The 20,242-nt window shown below is 40.2% G+C and overlaps 1 protein-coding gene across 1 annotated transcript; it reads right to left on the reverse strand.

Moving 5' to 3' along the window:
* Positions 1-4,660: 4,660 nt before the first annotated feature.
* Positions 4,661-20,005, reverse strand: TYW5 (tRNA-yW synthesizing protein 5). The gene is made up of 8 exons (XM_048870521.2): positions 19,874-20,005; positions 16,915-17,069; positions 11,440-11,509; positions 10,406-10,450; positions 9,480-9,617; positions 8,322-8,409; positions 7,618-7,734; positions 4,661-5,027 (listed from the first exon to the last, which is right to left on the reverse strand). The coding sequence occupies exons 1-8, from the start codon at positions 19,949-19,951 to the stop codon at positions 4,771-4,773; spliced, it is 948 nt and encodes a 315-aa protein (XP_048726478.2). The 5' UTR covers positions 19,952-20,005; the 3' UTR covers positions 4,661-4,770.
* Between the last annotated feature and the right edge of the window lie 237 nt (positions 20,006-20,242).

Below are 20,242 nucleotides of genomic sequence, written 5' to 3' on the forward strand. Positions count from 1 at the left end.
TTGGGTAACACCAAGGGTCAAACTCCAGTCCCATCAACAGCCATTGAAAACAATTTATACCAGAAAGATAGGCAGGGGAGATGAATATATAAATGTCTGTTGGACATTCCATTACATGAGGTTTTTATTTCATTTTTTAAAGCGTCACATTGATCAGCCAACTCAATGCTTTATGATGGGTAATTTAGATAGCCCATGCTAATAGTCTGACATTTATATTTTGACATGCATGTTTTTCATTTGATTTTTCTTTTCCATGGCAATTGTGCTAAGAAAAATATATAATGTATAACACCTATAATCAAGAGTTGCCCTTTGTAATCCTACCAAGGGTAAATATTGTTTTAAATTCTTTCCAGATGTTGGTTTGCAATCAAATCAGTTACACTGCAACAAAGTTGGTGATTGACATTTTAAATGTAACAAAACATAAGGGGGTGGCCAAGTTTTGACTGGTGTTTTGGGGGGTTGCCTACATTCAACTATCTCAACTTCACCTTCTATTATGACAGTGTCATCCATCTTTATGGCTGTGTTATATGCTATTTGAAGTATTCTTTGTGTAGTTATGTTGGAAAAATTAAAATGTTGGCAAATACCCAATCACAGAACTTTCTGGTTTATTGTGGCATAATTCCATTTTGCTTTGGGTCCCAGAAGGCCAAAATCCCACACAACACTAACGTGACCACTTCCCAGCGTATTATTTTAGTAACTGTGATGTTAGGTTGATGTATATTCAGGAATCATCTTAGCTTGAAGTTATTCCTTGAACATGTTGCACCTAATCCACCACTGCACTACTCCAGTTTTACACCAACATGAGATGATGAAACAAACTCAATTTACTTCTACATAGTAGCTTCACGATTTTCACAACTAGTCGTGTCGTCATCAAATAGAAGAAAACAAAACAAAACAGATGACAAAAAATGCTCTCAGGTGTTAGGCCTAAGAAAAGGAATGATCACTGCTTCATAAAAAGGAAGATTTAAGATACCAATTCAAAATGGGACCATGCAAGCAGTGGTAAACTGTAAGCTTTTCCACTGACCTGCCTGGAATTGTGGGTAATCTCAGACCACAACACGATTGGCACCCTCATTGGCAATGTCTGTAGAGAGGCCGTAAACTACAGAGCCCATAGAGAGGGAATGACTCATCCCTAGAGAGCTCCACCAGAACAGGGGAGGGGGAGTGTTGCCAGAAGCAAGGGGACGTCATCAGTTTCTATTTTTAAATATAAAAACGTAATGGTGCCACTTTAAGAAAGGTTTGTGGACAGCATGTTTAAATGAATCCTTTTGTGTAAGACAAATAGCTGCATTTACTACAGCCTTTAGTTCACATATTAAAATATTCTGTGCCCTGACCCAAACTTCATGCTATACTAAACAAGAGAATTATTTCAAACACCGCACTGGGCCATCTCAGCCCTTGATTGCAATGAAGTTACATATAGAATTAATTTGGCCCAATTTTGGGGGGTTACAATTTTTATTTATAATAAAAGCCACCGAAGAAAAATATTTCAAAACTGCATCCTGAATAATTGTGGCCTAGAAGCCACTACTGCGTGCCTTTACAGTAACTAGTACTATAGAAAATCTTAACACCCCCACCAGCGGGGACAGCATCAGGAGAAAGGGTGTTTCAAATCCACAGGGCCCTTCCTTCTCTTCTATTGCCCAGTCCCAAAGGGCTGTCCCCCATAAGACTATTGTCCTACCCACAAACTGTGACACTCACAGATCAGTAACATGTTGACTGCTACTTCCTTCCTTATGAATTACTATTTGCATTACTGCAGCACCTAGAGGCCCCAGCCATGGCTTTCCAGCTCAGGTGACCAAAGGAGGACACTAATCACTATGTCAAGTTCGATCTTCCTCCTCAGGTATAGCTGGCCAGCAGAAGTCAGAATGACCTACTGAGCTGGGCAGGGAGGAAGAAGGAACAGTGCAGCCCCCTGCACCTCTGTGGGCTGGCATTCTGGAAAGCTGCTAATGGTTGGCTGAGAGCAAGTTAAGCCTGAATTATCAGGCAGAAAACAGGTGGAGCTTGGCCCCTAGCCTGACACTGCTTTCTCTTTCTCCCCACGTCCCAAAGAGGCCTCAAAGATGCTCTGTACACCCTTTCCAGGGATCCTTTGCTCCAATCTGCGAGAGTCCTTGAGCCCTTTCCCAGTCCAGTGCCTGGATGCACAGATCCTACCTTAATTTCTCCCTCCCACCCCCACATAGATCTGTGCAGTCCTTTTAACTATAGAAGTGGAAATTGAGAGGAATCAAGTGTTTCAGTGTTCTCAGGTTGCAATTCTGCCCTTCGTATGCATAACGTATGCACATCAAGATCGCCCGGCTGGTTACATTCATGCCTATTCATTAGGATGGCATTGTGCCCATACACATGGTGGGAAGTTATTTTCTCTAAGTTACAGCTGCCAACAAAAATGGGTTTAGATGAATAATCTGCACAGAGTTGCAAGGCCCAGCTTCTGCAGGAAGCCCCTGTTCTGTGCCTTAGTGCCACATCCCTCTTTAGTCCTGCTAACAGCTTTTGACAAGTCACAATTCTCAACCCTGTTGGAAGCATCGGACCGATCTAAATGGCAGATAAATGCCAAAACCTCAGCTAGTTCTCTTACGCTGTAAGTAGTAAAATAGAGATATTTAAATGGACAATGGCAGCATGTCATTTGTCAGATGTCACCTTATCATTCAGCTTACAAAACAAGAGCAACATTATAGCTCCATCCACCTGGAAGCAACAGGCTTGTATCTCAGGAATGGAGTCCACTTGCCAGAGGCTACTTCTATTCATATAGTCACACAATACATCTCAACTACTGGAGGGTTCTTGAAGTGCTCCCAATGGATTCCATATTTATGACAATATTACCAGGGCCTTCCTTCCAGCAAATCCCATAGCTGTAGAATAAAAACCTCACCCTGATTTATCAAGTACTGTACAACTGGCTGCTGTTAGCAGTGATGCAGTTTGGTGCAATAGCAACAGCTGTGGCAATAGGGCTCCTGATATAATAAAACTATGCAAGTTGGCAGGTTCTTTTCTTCGAGCTACAGCATGAATCTAAATTTTAAAAAACTCTGGCATAAACTTTGCCTGTAGTTTTTTGCTGTCCTGTGGGTGTCTGTGATGTGGGTGTCTTGGGGAAGTTGGGTGGATACTCTGTGTCTGCTCCCATGCTGTTGCTCATAGGAGTTACAGAAGCATTAAGAGGAAGATCTTTCAGAACAAGGGCGGTAACCATGCCAAGAGCAATCAGCTCACTTGGACCTTCCCAGGGGTGATGGTGTCTTTACTGAGCTTTTACCGTCTGAGCTGGGATTAAGGGAGATGCATTTAGTAGTCCCTGTATGCCTCCTCTGAACCCAGCCCAGAAGATCCAAGTGAGCTAATATTGAAATACTTCACTGTAAAAGACTCAAGGTTAAGTTCTAAGCCTTATCTTGTGAGAGAGCATATTTTTAAATGAAGACAACCAGAGATGTTTGTTCAAGCATCAGAATATCTGCATGAGTTTCTCCGGCCATTATTTCTGCCTTCTGTTTACAGAGTGTTGGTGTAGGAAACAGTGCTCCTCTTGAAGTATCCAGAAATCATGAGGCTCCAGTCCGCAAGTATTTTATACATTGATTACGAGACCAGTGGTTCCTCAACATGCAAAAGGAATTGCTGATTATAGGCATCTGATCACTTCCTTCTTTCTCTCACTCCACACCCCACATAAAGGAAATTGAACTTAACCTCCACCCTGACTTTTTAGGGGACCTGAATTGTATAGGTTTGACAGAGACAGCACTTGTGAACATTCAATACTCAGGTCTAATACAGAGCTGCATCATGGCGGGGAGCCTCAGATTTCACATCCATTTTAGGTTCTAACAAATCCCACTTCTTGGGCTTGTGTTGATTCAATCTGTCTGCAAATAATTCCAGATCAGGGAAATTAAAAGAAAAAAAATCGACAGGTGCCACTTTAGCTTATACCCTACTCAAACTAAAAACAAATGAATGTAAGTAAAATACATACTCACACAGCCCAGATAAGCCAGCCAGGGCATTCTCTCTCCTTTCCATTCTTTTCTCTGCTGAGGAGAACAACAGGAACACACCTGCTGTCCCTGACTGGGTCCTGCTAAGAGCACAGCTGCTTCTCATCACCTCATAATTAGAGGAAAGAGAGGTAGCTAGTCAAGTTAACCCTGGCTGGTTGCTTGCCTTTTCCTAAAGCTGTGCGAGTCCCACAGATCAGCAGTCTCCACCACTCTAGAGAATAACCCATTTGGGCTGGAACTTTCTTTTCAACAGCACCCTGAAGAAGATACCAGGATCTAAAACAGAATTTAAATTGCCAATGCCCTAGGTCTTATTCAGGAATATTTATTTTCTGAAATAGTTATTTGAAAGTAAACTACCCCCAGGAAACAAGATGATTGTTCTAAATAACACAAACTTGGGCGCATATGAATATATATATATAGGGGTCAATTTAAAATTAATTTTATATATATATAATTAATTTTAAATTGACCCCTTATTGTTGTACAGCTGAATCAAACAGACTATACTTCATATGGATTAGTAGAAATGGGATCTATTAGAACATCATCATCTTTGGATTATGAAATAAGTATTCATCCACAAACAATGTTTTTATTGATCTTCTCAAAGCGTCTTCAGGTACAGTATCCATATCTGTACTGCTCTCTACTTTCAGAGGAGCTTGGTTGACTTGTTGACTGTTTATTCATAGTTAGTGCTATAGGCTTTTTCCTGGATGCGTAAAACCATTCTTCGGGCATAAAAATCCCTATATTCCTCAGGCAGTTCCTCCAGTGTTTTCAAAGCCCTGTCCAAAACCTGTACAGCTCTGGAAGCTGCTGTAGGATCTTTGTTTCCATAGGTGTCTGTCTTATCATAGCACTCAGAAGGAAGATGCTTCCAAAAGACATTCACTCCCACTCCAAATTCTTCAGAAATTACATTATGGAACCATAAAGCTGTAGGAAGAAAAAAGTCTAAAAAGATAAACTGCCATTTAAAACTTGATTTCATTTACAACAAAGATGTTTGAACCATCTCAAACTGAATGTAACTGGCATAAGAAATAAACATTGACATTCACTTATGTATAGGTACTTCTGACTCACTACATCATATGCTACAGCATATCAAACAGTGAGTTCCTGATCCTGAAGATATTTATAAGCATGCTTAACTTTATGCATGAGTATTCCCACTGAAAAGGTAAGCAAGTGGGTAAGTGTTTGCTGGATCAGGGTCAACCGACTTAATTCTTTGTCCCTGATTCATGTCATTTATCCCATTACCTTGAATGGGAATACTTGCATGAGTAAAGAGTGCAGGATTAAGCCCTAAATCTTTAAGGGCCCCATTCCTGCAAACACTTATGTACATGAGTAACTTCACTCATTGCAGCAGCCGTGTTAGTCTGTATCCACAAAAAGAAAAGGAGTACTTGTGGCACCTTAGAGACTAACAATGGCCGTACTGGGTCAGATCAATGGTCCTTCTGTCTTCCAACACCAGCCAATGCCCAGTGCTTCAGAGGGAATGAACAGAACAGGGTAATTATCAAGTGATCCATCCCCACCATCCACTCCCAGTTTCTGGCAGTCGGAGATTTAGGAACATCCACAGTACTGTATGGGATTGTGTTCCTGGCCATCTTGGCTAATAGCCACTGATGGACTTCTCCCACATGAATTTATCTAATTCTTTTGTGAACCCAGTTGTAAAGTTTGGCCTTTACAACATCCCGTGGAAACAAGTTCCAAGTGTTGTGGGGAAAAGTACTTCCTTTTTCGTTTTAAACGTGTTGCTTATTACTTTCATTGAGTGACTTTTGGTTCTTGTATTATGTGAAGTGGTAAATAACACTTCCCTGTTCACCTTCTCCACACCACTTATGATTTTATAGACCACTATCATATCCCCCTTTGTCCCCTAACCACAATTATATTGTGATACTCAGTTTTCCCACCAAGAATGTGAATCAGTGAAAAGGATCTAGATATTTATGTGTGCTCAGGATCATAGCTAATAATAAAAAAATTAATACCAAGGTAATAAGTTGTTTTTGTCTTCATTATGATGTTATCCTGTCCAATTTAATATTCCAGGATTAGTCACAAACACTGTTACTATTAGCCTGCTTATTCTGAATAGAAAGATGTAAAAGACAAATTTAAAATATTTTACAGCAAATTTTATCACGGTTTGATAATCATCCTGAAGATTCTGATAGAACACAAAGGTTCCTACAGTGTTTACAAGATCATAAAAGATAGCTCTCCTTACACTGTGAATTTTTGTTAGTTATCTCACGGCTGCTTCAACTAATATTTGATACCAGAAGTATGACTTAACGTCTGTAGATTAGAATTGAGAAAGCTGACTTGAAAACTCAAAATAAACTCTTAAACCCTACCCCACAAAATTATATGGATAAGATCACTTTAAATTCTATTCATGGAGAATTCTTCTCCTACCCTCCACTTGAAGATTATTAGCAGTCAAAACTTTTGTTCAGATAAGGCTTTGCAATTGTTTCAATGATGTCTTTCTAGAAACAATACTGGAATGCTATAGTCTATTTAACACATCTGAAAGCCAGGGAATTATAAAATAAGATTCACTTTTTTCATAAAGTGGTTAAAATTCATGGTTCCACAAATAATATTAATTCTCCCCTGTCCCCATATCCCTGACCTAGGTACTGCTTAGGACTGCACAACAATTACAATTAAAACACACACAGATTGTAGGCCCAAGCCCCAACCCTGTAGACACTTACACATATGCTTAACTTTAAGCAGGTGAGGAGTTCCAGTAACTTCAATAGGACTACTTAGGTGAGCAAAGGTAAGCATGTGCATCAATGTTTCCAGGATTAGGGTTTAAAATGATCACTTGTAATTAACAGATTACTCTTTGTTCATTGCCTAGAGACTTGAATTGCCCTTTACATTGCTTCCCTCTTAAATACTTCAGCAAGTGTCAGGCTCTGCTCCTGCAAATTGCTGATGAGGTCGGTTAGAAGATGCGTAGGCCAGCAGAAATAATTCAGCTGCCTGCTCCTAATCTCTGGTGCTGTCTCACCTTGCACAGCAAGCAGTTTTATATTTGCTACTGTTGCAGAAAGTTAGAAGCATCTTAGAACAGAAAATATTCTGACCTTATTTTCAAAACTGACAATTTGTAATAAAAAAAATGTAAGGACTTAACAGTTCCATCCCTAATGCACATTATGTCATTTGCCTCTTACTTCTGCAGTGAGAAAACATTAGAGCTACAGAAGAAGAAAGTGCCCATTCCCTGTCCTAATTCTGTCATCACTTCTGAATCTAAAGAAGCCAGGTCAGGGAAGGGACAAATTGATTTTAATAGAATAAGGCTATTAAAATATATGCATATTAAGTCAAAAAAGAGTATAATTTTGGTCATATGCAAAGTGTCACACATTAGAATTGCACGGAGAGTTACAAATATATAATTCACACATGGAAATGAAGATTCACAAAATAAAACTATTAAAAATAATGTGGGCCGGAGCGATTTGTCACTTACCTGGAATGAACAACACATCGCCTGCTTCAAGAGAACATTCATAGCGCCTGGCTTTCATAAAAAGGGGATATTTCTCCAGGTCTGGGTTATCCACATTTAAGACCTCTGATTTAGTGCCTAAAGAAGTTTCAACAAAATAATGAACATTCACAAATTCTTTTAACACTGGCCAATGTAAGTTAACACAACACTCTAGGGTATAACAATTATTGGGCCAAATTCAATCCTGGTGGAACTTCATTGACTTCAACTGAGTTCCACCAGGGTTGAATGTGGCATTCTGTAGCCACATTTCAAGTATAACTACAATACTACTGATACCAGAGAGAATTTTCACTGACCATAATAGCCACCGAAGCTAAGTTTCACTGAAACAGTAGAAGAACTCTATTAGAACCTAGTTACAGCCCTCTATTCCTATGCAGTTAAGAACCAGAATGCTTTATTAATCCACAGAACAATTACAGCATGGGCACCAGGATTGCAAGTTCCCCTGCATTACCCCAGCAATGTTCCTCAACACTAACTTGGAGTGATTACTGTTAGAAATGAGATATTAGGTTAGTCAATGTCACCTCTCTGCTGAGATTTCTAACAGAGTTGCCAATTACGGCAGAGGTTTTTATACATAAATGGGACACTTGCCTACTGGAAACTGAACTGAGAACACCAAATTCAATTAAATGTGTATGACAAGAACATACCTGCTAAATACAAATATGGTGCGTCTCGAGGATTGTACAGTATAACTCTTTTTTTTCCTGTTATCTGGATTAAGAAGTTATCCATTATCTGAAAATATAAGAGTATGCTACAAACATAAATAGCAGACAGATGTTATACAAGAAGAATGGGCAAATATATATTCCATATAATCATTCTGTTATTTAAAATATGTCTGAAAACAAAGACAATATTAAAAGCTTTGTGTGTGTGTGTGTGTGTGTGTGTTTAAAAAAGAAAGAAAGAAATTGCTACTCCATATCAAATTACCCTGAAAATCTGAATCATATGACATATATTTTCACTCTTAATCTTACATTTTTGGCACTTCTTAATTATAAATGGAAAAAATGCCTCTCCATGTTTCTTTTTAGTAACTCCTTTACTTGTCTTTTTTTTCTCCTTTCTTTAAACTAGGACTTACAAGATTTATTGTTAAAAATTCAAAGCAATTATCTGCCTTGACTATCTAGCAAAGCAAAACATAAGGCAGAATATATTTAGAACTGCTTTTACCGTCTTTCAAACAGCCTTCTTACTTCATTTTGTTGACCTGACACTAATGAACAGCAATGGGTTTTGCACTAGCTCAACCACACAACATAATATTCCTGTATCTAAACCTGTCTGGTATCACATTGTGGTACTTACTAGACAAATATATGTGGTATCAACTACAGCAGAAGAGCATGAAAACCCACCACATAGATTAGCAAGAAAAGGGTCTTGCAGAGTAGCAAAATAAGCTAATTCTGCAAGGCACTGCATAGCTTCACCCTCCACTGAAGCCAGCAATGTTGAGAGGTTGTTTTTTGCTTGTTTTTTAATTCTTGGCTGCTATTTAAAACAATGAGTAAAAACCCAAAAACCCAGTCTTGCGATTTTTACTCATATGAGGCAAGGGTTTCAGGACTGGGAAATAAACTGAGAACCAAAATGTGCTTAGAATAGCAGCTATATTTAAAATATACAATACCTAAAGTCAGTTATTATTTACCTAGTACCCAAAAGTATGCAAGGCACCTCTCTACCCACCAGCAGGTCCCTACCCCCTATAAGACTTGTAACCTAGTGCCCCAATCCTGTAATGAGAGCCACACCACATTTCGTCAACAAAGGCAAAAAGATTGTTTGCCTACATCATAGTGTGTCCAGAGTTGCAGTCCTGCTGAGCTGATGCGGAAGATACTGGAGAAGAACTGTTCCTTTTCAAAATATTCTGGGATCTGAATATCTTCTGCTAATGAAGGAAACTGCTTTCTGATATCTGCAATATCCTGAATCAAAAGGGATATAGTTCAATGTTCCCGATAAAATCATATATTTGAAGTGAAAGCAGGTGATTAGCTCACCACTGTGTTAAATCATACAGGCTAGATCAGTGGTTCTCAAACATTTGTACTGGTGACCCCTTTCACATAGCTAGCCTCTGAGTGCGACCCCTCCCTTATAAATTAAAAACACTTTATTATATATTTAACACCATTATAAATGCTGGAGGCAAAGCGGGGTTTGGGGTAGAGGCTGACAGCTCGTGACCCCCCATGTAATAACCTTGCGACTCCCTGAGGGGTCCCAACCCCTAGTTTGAGAACCCCTGGGCTAGATCCTCAGTTGTAGCCAAGGAGCACTTGGCATGCTGGGTTTTGGACACAAGGGAGCCTTTTGCACAGAATCTTCAGCCATCTGGGTGCTGGTCCTGTCTCCAGTATAAGTTAGGACAGCCTGAGGGGATGCTACTTCAGCCAGGGATCATCAGGACACCCCAGTTACACTACCGTTCTCCTGATCAATCTCTTTATACCAACGGCTGAGGGATGGGAGGTGAGGCATAGGAATCATAATGGCAGCTGTATGGCATCCAGAAAGCTTCTTATGGAGGCTTGGTCCTTCGGTGACCAGCTAAGCTTGGATTTAAGTGCCTAACTTTAAGCACTCATGTTTAAAATTTCTGGCCTAAATTAATTTACAAGACAAATAGGTTGTTTGTGTAAAGGAAATACGGCCCTTAAAGATTTTAAACTGCTGCTCTGAAACACATGCCCCGCAGTCCCAAGTTACTCACCTTTCGTGGGTCTTCACCCAGTGATCGCAAGTAGTATTTCTCATCCTTAACACAAACACAAACGAGACTGATCATTAGAAAGCAAGAACAAAGAATTAGCACATATAGAGCTTTAACCATCTCATTAGATTAATGAAGAGCCTCATTAAAATTTGGTACAACTAAATTCTATTTACAAATTCAGCTATTCTGCTCTCCTGCCCTTTCTTCTATTGCTCCCTGCTGGCTACCTGAAGAAATGGAAGAAAGTGAAAATTATATGCTAATTAAATGAAACAGGCATATTCAAGGGGGCAGGGAAAGATCTAAGGGTATAAAACACATGTTGCTCCATATGGAGACTTAGATCACAAACTGTCAGCCACTTCAACAGTGCTTTGAGTCTATCCAGTAATAGAGCATATGTAGAAATTAAACCCTTCAGAACACTGACACAGGAAATCACAACAATGTATTTCAGAACATACTGCATGTTACAAATAAATGATGGAAGGAATATTTGAAAAATCATTTGGAGCAGCCCAGCTCCTATTCCCATGTAAACATTCTATAACTAGATTTATTTGGGGGAGGGTGAATTCCTATTAACACACAAACAATTTTTGGACATAATTATGTTAAGGTATCTACTTATTAATTACTTAATCAATGAGTATGTTGTAACATTTCTGTATTTTATATTTGTGCCTCTGATAGTTGCTATAGCTTACCTAAACACTTGAGTATTTACTTCTTTTAAAATATCTCACATATATAGTTGCTATTTTAAACATAATGTGTTTTCTTAGTCCCTTATCTTGAAACCTTTACTCATATAAAGTAGTCTTTAGCCACACAAGCAAGCCTACTGTAGTCAGTTATACAGTAGACATGAGGAATGATTAACTCTTGAGCTCCAAGCCAACAAACCATGCTTAACTCTAAGGTTAAGTGCTATGCTAAAAAAAAATAATAATAATTTTTTTTTAAAACCAAATCTCAATATATTGACCAAATAACTTATGAAAGAAGATGTGACACTTTAAGGAAATTACCTCAGATATAAAGTACTCGTTATGTTTGACTTCAGCTGCTCTCCGTACAAACACATCAAAAGGCAATGTTCTGAAATATAAATATAAAAATTCATAATGCTAATCAATGTAACAATGAATTATTTAACTACTGGACACACAATACTTAGTACCAGATCAAATTCATGTCTCTGGCCTATAACAATGTAGCAGGACAGATGATTTAATTTGTTTTAAAAAATCATCATACAGACTAACAATTGTTTGCAACAGGATGTCAAATAACTGCCAAGATAAAAATCATATGTAAAAATCTTTCATTATTATCCAGATTGTTCCTACACTAGATCCAAATATTTTTGGCTGTAAGTCAGCTTGTAAAAAGATAATTATTTGGGATCAGATTTTCAAGAGTGTTCACTATCCAAAAATGTTGTGCTCAAACTCTTGTGCTCAATGGGAGCAGCTGGGTGCCAAGCTCTTTAGAAAATATGGCATTTAATATAAATGTCTAAACTAAGCTCCGTTGCAAATATTATTCCAGTTATAGGTGATGAGCATTTGTGAAAATCTGGGTCATAGTTTGTGCTGATTTTTTTGAATAAATGGGTCTGTGTTTTATATATGCTGCCTCAGGTGAAACCTATGTTTACGATTGTCCCAACCTTCCTGTATTTTAAATTAATTCTCCTAAAGTTGCTTCATTCAGTGATTCTATGGGGAAAAGAAAGAACTTTAGCTTTTCATCTGAGAGGACAGCTTCAGATTAGTTGCTATTAAAAAGAAATCATTAGGGCCCAAATCCTCAAAGGTATTTAAAAGCCTAACTTCCACTGAAATAACAGGAGTTAGATGCTTAAGTACCTTTGAAGGTCTGGGCCTACATGCCAAGCCCAGACCCACTGAAGTCAGTGGGAGCAGAATCAAGCCCTAGATGACTGTCAATTTCACAGGGTGAGGAGATCCTCCTAAAATTCTTTAATAACTTTAGCAGATACTGCAATAAATTATGCTTTCTACAGACACATATTTGGTAAGTTTGCTCCTGGTACAGAGTCAATACAAGCATAAAACAGTAAAGGTCTCTTAGATCTGGTCTTCAGTAGACCTTTGCCTGAACAGATATTGTAGCATTTGGCCTGCTTGATACTGGAGCAAAACAATTGAATGTAGTAATGTGACAGGTTCGGTCACCTGATGTGTTGAAATTACCTCTGAGCCCATTTTCCCTGCCAGCTTGGGACTCCAGAACCCTGCCTCATTGAGCCAGACACACTAGCCTGCTGCAACACAGACTCAGGGTCTGGGCCACGCCCCAAAAGCTGAAGACTTTAACTAAAAACAGCTCAGCAGGTTACCTCTTCAGCACCCAGACCCAGTTCCCAATGGGATCCAAACCCCAAATAAATCCATTTTACTCTGTATAAAGCTTATACAGGGTAAACTCATAAATTGTCCACCCTCTATAACACTGATAGAGAGATATGCACAGCTGTTTGCTCCCCAAGGTATTTATAACTTACTCTAGGTTCATTAATAAACAAAAGTGATTTTATTAAGTATAAAAAGTAGGGTTTAAGTGGTTTCAAGTAATAACAGACAGTACAAAGTAAGTCACCAAGCAAAATAAAGCAAAACCATGCAAGTCTAAGTCTAATACATTAAGAAACTGATTACAGGTAATATCTCACCCTCAGAGATGTTCCAATAAGCTTCTTTCACAGACTATACTCCTTCCTAGTCTGGGCCCAATCCTTTCCCCTGGTACAGTCCTTGTTAGTTCCAGCCAACATCTCAGGTGGTAAGCAGAGGCTCTCTCATGACTGGAAGCCCCTTTTGTCCTGCTCCATCCCCTTTTATAGCTTTGGCACAAGGCGGGAATCTTTTGTGTCTCTGGGTCCCCACCCCTCCTTCTAAATGGAAAAGTACCAGATTTAAGATGGATTTCATTATCAGGTGACATGGTCACATGTCACTGTAAGACCCCTAGTCTCCATTCCCCATGGGCTGGCCCACACATACACAGGAAGACTTTCAAGTAACTAAGGCCATTTACAACTAATTGTTTCTGGAGCACCCTTAATGGTCTCTACTTAATATGTTTACATCAGTGATACAAGTTTATATCTTATTCTCCTAACTCCAGATGTAGAAATAATATATGACAACAAATACGATGAAAACAGTTAGTAGATTACTAGCTTTCTAATGACACAAAACATGGGGTATTTAGAGTAAAGCATATTCCAGTTATATCATAAGCATATTTGCATAAAGCCTATGGAGTGCAACATCACAAGTACAAATGGATTATTTTATGGTGGTTACTAATGCTTATAGCATCTATCAGCACCAGCTAGTTTGATTTCCACCCCAGCACAATTTAATTTTTGATTTTTTTAAACAGCAAGAGGGTAGGGGTAAAAAACAAACAAACAAATAAACGTACATACAAAAATAGTAACTAGAACCTAATACAAACATATTATTTACCATAAGATTCAAATTAGACAATGAAAAATATGATGCACACTTCTCAGGAGTCAGTCTAACTATTGTTAAATATCCTGAATTTCTCATTCATCAGGAAAGATTTTTTTTTCCCAAGCTGTGAAGATCACTCAAATCACCTAGCTGGTACTGGCTAATATCCATGCTGCATATAGCAATTTATTTCATGCTTCACAGAACATAACAACAATTAAATGCCCAATGTTAGGAAGAAAGTTTCCCCATAGGCAAAGTTATCCATTACAGGGGGTTTACATCTTCCTCTGAAATTTCTGGTAGTAGTCATTGTCAAATATAGGACTACATGGACCATTTCCCTGACAATACACAATTTCTATGTTAGGTTTCAGAGTAACAGCTGTGTTAGTCTGTATTTGCAAAAAGAAAAGGAGTACTTGTGGCACCTTAGAGACTAACCAATTTATTTGAGCATAAGCTTTCGTGAGCTACAGCTCACTTCATTGGATGCATACTGTGGAAAATACAGAAGACGTTTTTATAAGCTTGATCCAGCAGCTTCTGGAGTCAATGGAGAGAATCCTATGGACACTAATGGAAGTGGATCAGACCCCAGAGCCTGAACAACTACATCTCCCACTGAAAGCAATATGAGTTGCTTGTGCTCAGCGTACGTCTGGATCAGGTCCTTAGCTGGCCATAATGATGTCTAAGTCTTTGTACTAGAGAGTTTTTATTCTTGTAGTAATTTTATTTATTTTCCCCACAGATATAAATACATAGCCTGCTTCAGAGAGGTTCTGAGTTCCCCAAGTCCTCTAGAAGTGGTGAAAGTCACAAATACTTAGCAACTCTCAAGACCAGGTATTTAGAGAGCATCACCATACTGCCATATACAAAAATGCAAATTTAGCCCCTAATCTGCAAATCCTAACACACCTGAGCACATTTATGCATGTGAAATATCACCACTGAATTAAATAAAACTACTTACACACATAACATTAGTAAAGTGCATTAGGGCCTGCAGAATCAGACCCTTAGAAGGAAAATGCAAGGATACATAATTGCATATCCCTTTTATATGCCTTTTTGTGTTTCATTTTTTCCCCAGACAGTGAGATAAACACTAAACAATATATATGAGGCAAAGATGTATGACAGAATTTTATTTGCAGTCCAAAAAATAGTTTCAAAATGTTCAATGGTTCAACCAGCTGTGAATAAAGAGTGTACTGACTGTGACACCAGGGTTCACTCATTATAGACTGTAGAACATTTGATTCCAGCACGTATGTCTGTTTTCTTAAACTTTATTAAAATAATAAATGATTGAACACATCTTGTTCACACTTGGGGAAAGCAAACGACAGTTGAAATGAAGACTTTACCATTGCAGAACAACAACAAAATGGCTAAGATGCATTAGACTCTGAAGAATGTTTTGGCAAACTACAGGACATGGACAAATCTAATGAGGAACTTCTTAGGACATTAGACATTCTGCGTGACTTGTCTCCAGACTGAAGGGCTGGTGAAATGTGTGATAGTCTGTATTTTGAGGACACTAGAAACTGCACATGCCCTAAACTTTGAAGTTGATTGTTTTTTAATTGCTGACATCCCTCCAGCATAATTCTGTTGATTCATAGAATATTAGGGTTAGAAGAGACCTCAGGAGGTCATCTAGTCCAATCCTCTGCTCACAGCAGGACCAACACCAACTAAACCAACTAGCATTGAACTAGCACAGGGGTTCTCAAACTGGGGGTCGGGAATCCTAAAGGGGTCACGAGGTTATTACATGGGGGGGTTGCGAGCTGTCAGACTCCACCCCAAACCCCGCTTTGACTCCAGCATTTATAATGGTGTTAAATATAAAAAAAGTGTTTTTAATTAATAAAGGGGAGGTCTCACTCAAAGGCTTGCTATGTAAAAGGAGTCACCAGTACAAAAGTTTCAGAACCACTGAACTAGCACATCTGTAACATACCAGCATTCAAAGCATTTCAGGTACTGAGCAGCACTAGCTTCAAACAATATAATCATCAAGTATCAGAGAATCAGAATGACATGCCTAGTTTCAAAGTTCTTGTTGCAGCAGACTCCAAGTCACAAACTGAGAGTTTCTCTCAAACTCCCCTCTTTGGATTCCCCCACTAACTTCTTCATCTTCACTACTTCAAAAACAGACCACTTATCTTCACTTTTATGCCCTTCACAGTCTATCCATGTGCTACTTATCAACTCTTATACAGTATCGTGACATTGACTCCTACATTCATTCTGCAAATGACCAGTCTTCATCGCCCATTTTAAAATTTTTCCAAACAAACATCTTTGAAGTTCTTCCCATGCTGCCCCTTATGCATGGGAGGCGCTCCCTACAAGTATCTGCAGAACCACCTCATTGTCTTCGCCCAAATACTCTTAAAACTCCTCTCTGCTGTTAGGAGTGGGGTGTACTGACAGGAGTATGTGGGAAAATCTGATTTTCCACAGCCTATACTGTACCTCACCCGTGAATTCAAGCTCAAGTTTTCAAAGCTTGGTCATTCTAACATCCTTCATGAACAGTAAAGGCATGTTAAAAAATTGCTATCTGGGACTGGGCCAAAAAAAGAAAAAGAAAAAGAAAAGAAAGAGAATAATGACACACCCATGAATGCCAAAGCCATAGCTGTAGGACAAAACTGTGATGAAATATTTCTTCTAGTACTGAAATATCTTTACCTTTTTAAATTTAAAAAAAATACCTTTCAGACAATGGCACCTGAATTCAAAAGCATCTCTCTAGAAAGAGAAGCTCTATAACATATCTAGTTAATACAGTAAATAGCAATATACACAGTAATTACCATTAATAAGTTTACAAAAAGCAAGAGAGCACCAACTTGCTGAACGGTAACACCAACAGAGCCAGGCAACATAGAAGAGTATACTTTGTATACTTCAAAGCAATGTAGAATGTTTCTAAAAGTTACCAATATGTCCCTTTAAAATAGAGGAAGCCTTGGAATAAAGTACCTATATACAAAGTTCTTACTGAGGAAGTCCATCTGTGGCACTGTGGAAACATGAATCTTTACTTCTTTAGATCCTGCTGTTTGGCTGAGGTAATCCACTGTCCATTTGGTTGTGCAAGTGCCCAAGTCTATTCCTTTCAGCACTGCTGGCTTTCTCTGAGAAGTAAACAAAAGCAGGTTTATGGCATGGCATGGAATGTTGTCACTGAATTGGTAATAGAATCCAACAAAAAGATTCAGGACTAATTTGTCAAGTACAGTACAAGAACAAATAAATTGAATAGGTACACCTGTTGCACATTAGCCAGAAGGCTCCATGAGTTTGTGCACTGAGTGTGAAAACAAAATCCAGGAAATCATGGGCCTTATTCTCAGTTATTATACTCCTTTACTTGTGGCAGGAATGGAGTGTGAGAAAAGGTTCTTTAACCAACATTGGCATTCACCATATTCTGGAGCCATGGAAGGATTTGGCAAGGCCCTGATATAACTTCAGCTCTTCTTCAAAAGGCTTAGTAGAGCACAGCTGTAGGGAAGTGCACTTTGGCTATGCCCCCAGTCCACATCCTGACCCAGATATTGGGGCGAGGGGCAATATTACACCAGTTCTAACACTGGCCATGGATGCCCTCTATACAAGGAGATGTTTCCACTCATGCTAAGTCCTCTTTATGCTGGCAGAGCACAAACAACGATCTAATGTCCATTAAAAACAATGGAAAGACTTGTTTATTTCAGTTGGTTTTGGATCAGGACCTTTCAGAGCAAGGGGTCAGTGACAATTACAAGAACACTTCACACTCACGGCAACATTGTATATTTTCAAAGCACTGCCCAAACTTTAACTAATCTTTAACTAATCCTATGAGATAAAAGTTATCATCATCACCTTTTACTGTCAGGGAAACTGAACAAGGGAGAGATTAGGGGTTTGGGACACAGAGGTATGTCAGGGACAGAATAAAATTAGAAAGCAGCAATTTCTTGCTCCCAGCCCAATGTTCACTCCACTGAGCCTCTCTGCAAAGACACAAAAGACCAGACCGGTGGAGTTACAGTAAAGTCCTAAGGAACCAAACCACCAGATTAGTACAAATTGTCCCAAACTGTTTCCTCTCATTTGCTGAATCTGTTTATAAATAGTGGGTTTGGGGAAGTTTGTTTACATATGTAGTCTTTACAAACTCAGTTCTGTAATACCTTTTTAGATCAAGCAGAGTGGAGCTGGCTCATGGCCCTCATGAGTTTCTGGTTTTAATGTAACATGCTTGATGGATGAACACATGAGGTTAATTATCCCCTTTTATTTTCAAGCCAAACTCCAAGGGAGTAACAGACAGGCTTACATCAGTAGCTATAACAACAAACAAACACAAACTATACCCCAATTTTAACTAATTAGAATCCCACTTGTGTCAGTAGGAGTTGACACATAGGCATCCAGGACTGAGCTCATCACTGCATCACATTCCAGCTGGCAGAAAAGTGAGCAGTGTACTTTCAGGATGACAACCATGCAACCATTATATAAGCAAACTGGAATTGTTATGAGGATAGGTTAAAAGAAGACATTACTCCATATCATACTCCAGCTTGGTCCTGATCCTGCATTGAGCTCTATGTGCACAAAGCCCTGTGCCCCCACTGAGCATCCAAAGACAACAGAGCTTTGTGCAGAATCTGTATGCATGGAGCTCATTGTGGGATCAGTGCTTTAGCCTCTTTAGCCTAGTGAGGGAGACTCCCCAGTCTTCTTGTGCCAGGCCAGGTGATGGACTGTTGTTCCAGTTCCTCCAGATCTATGCCAGCAACTTCATTTAATGGGACCTGTCCCTCACCAGTATTTTTCACTTATCCCACTACCAGGAAAACATTTTATATGAACAGGCACATCACTGTTAAATAATATCAACAAAAATACTTAGTATGTCCCTTTTTTCTAATTATGCTGCAGCTTCTCCTTTTCCCATCTATTCTCAACACAACATCTCTGTTTAGAAACACAAGCCATTTTTTTTGTCAAATGGATACCATTCAGTAAGTGAATCTGTAAAATATCACAACCCTTTTTAGAAACGGACATACCACACAAGTAACACACTTCACAGTCTCTGATGCATCTTCATTATTTTGTTTAATTATAAAAATAGGCATTACATAAAAGTGACATTCTGGTTTACATTCTTTTTAAAGAATCATTTAGAAAGGCAACTTGTACACTCTTCCTTTCAGTTGTTAAAACTTCTGTTATTTTTAGATTTTTGTCCTATTTGTTGTTTTCTTTCTCTTTCTGGGGTCCAACTGTGTTAAAACAGTAAACCCAGAAACAACAGGTGTTAAGGTCTGGGCTTCAATATTCTTCAAGTTCCAAAAATCTCGGATCAAAAAATTATGTATTTTGTCAAAAGAGACAGACAGCTGCTGTAAAGGGGACAGGAAGAGGCTCTAAAGTCAAGGAGGAAGGATAAAGGGGTCCAACGTCAATCTTGGATTTCCACAGACCAGCTAAATCTCTCACGCTCATTTTGGTCTCAGTGAAGAGAACTGGGGGTCTGCTCTGGTCTCTCTCGCTCTCGGGAGGGTGTCGGGGGCAGCACAGGGTCGGTTTTACAGAGTGTTTCAAGTGGATAAACTGCTGGGGCTGCCGAGACCAGCAGCGGGGACTGCGAAGGGCCGGCAGCGGCCAGGGTCTGAGGGGAGACGCAGGGCACTGAACAGTGTGACATACCGGGACAGGAGAGGCGAGCTGCCGGGAGGGAGGAGGTACAGCCCCCGCCCCCGGCTCTGAGGGGACCCCAGCACCTGGGCAGCCCCGCAATCTCCAGCGCGGAGCGGGAAGTCAGGCCGCTGCGAGGGAGCAGCCGCAGGCCGGGTGCAGCGCCCGCCCCGAGTAGGGGGCCTCCGGCACCCAGGGGCGCGGGCCAGGCAGGGTCCCGCCCCGAGCATACCCCGGGCCTCACCAGCGGGTAAATGTCCTGCCGAAAGCGCTCCCTGCTGATCCCGCTGAGCCGGGCCACGGGGCCCGTCGGCTGCGCCATGGCGGCTGCCCACCCCGGCCGGCTGCGCCTCAGTCACACGCTCCCCCGGGAAACAAGGGCTCGCCCGCCCCGCTGCTCCGGCCGCCAAGTCTCCAGGGGGAGGGAAGCTCCGTTTGCCCCCGGGCTGGGACCCGATCCTCCGAGGGGTCTCACCAGCAAGGGGCGCTCGGGGCCTGCCTCCCGCCAGGGAGCGGTCCTTCCGGGAGGGCCGGAGCACGCGGGGCGCCCGGCTTGATCTGGCCCGTTTCCCAGGCAGGCCCCTTTCCCCGCGCACCAAGCGGGGCGGCGCGG

The sequence above is a fragment of the Caretta caretta genome, chromosome 11 (genome assembly GCF_965140235.1).
Source record: "Caretta caretta isolate rCarCar2 chromosome 11, rCarCar1.hap1, whole genome shotgun sequence".
NCBI lineage: Eukaryota > Metazoa > Chordata > Testudines > Cheloniidae > Caretta > Caretta caretta.

Excerpts from the sequence above, each read along its gene's own strand:
- TYW5 (XM_048870521.2), bottom strand. The coding sequence starts at position 19,951 with ATGGCGCAGCCGACGGGCCCCGTGGCCCGGCTCAGCGGGATCAGCAGG. Across the intron at positions 10,451-11,439 it reads ACGAGTACTTTATATCTGAG|GATGAGAAATACTACTTGCG; the intron begins GTAATTTCCTTA and ends GTTTGTGTTAAG. Across the intron at positions 7,735-8,321 it reads ACCATATTTGTATTTAGCAG|GCACTAAATCAGAGGTCTTA; the intron begins GTATGTTCTTGT and ends AAACTTCTTTAG.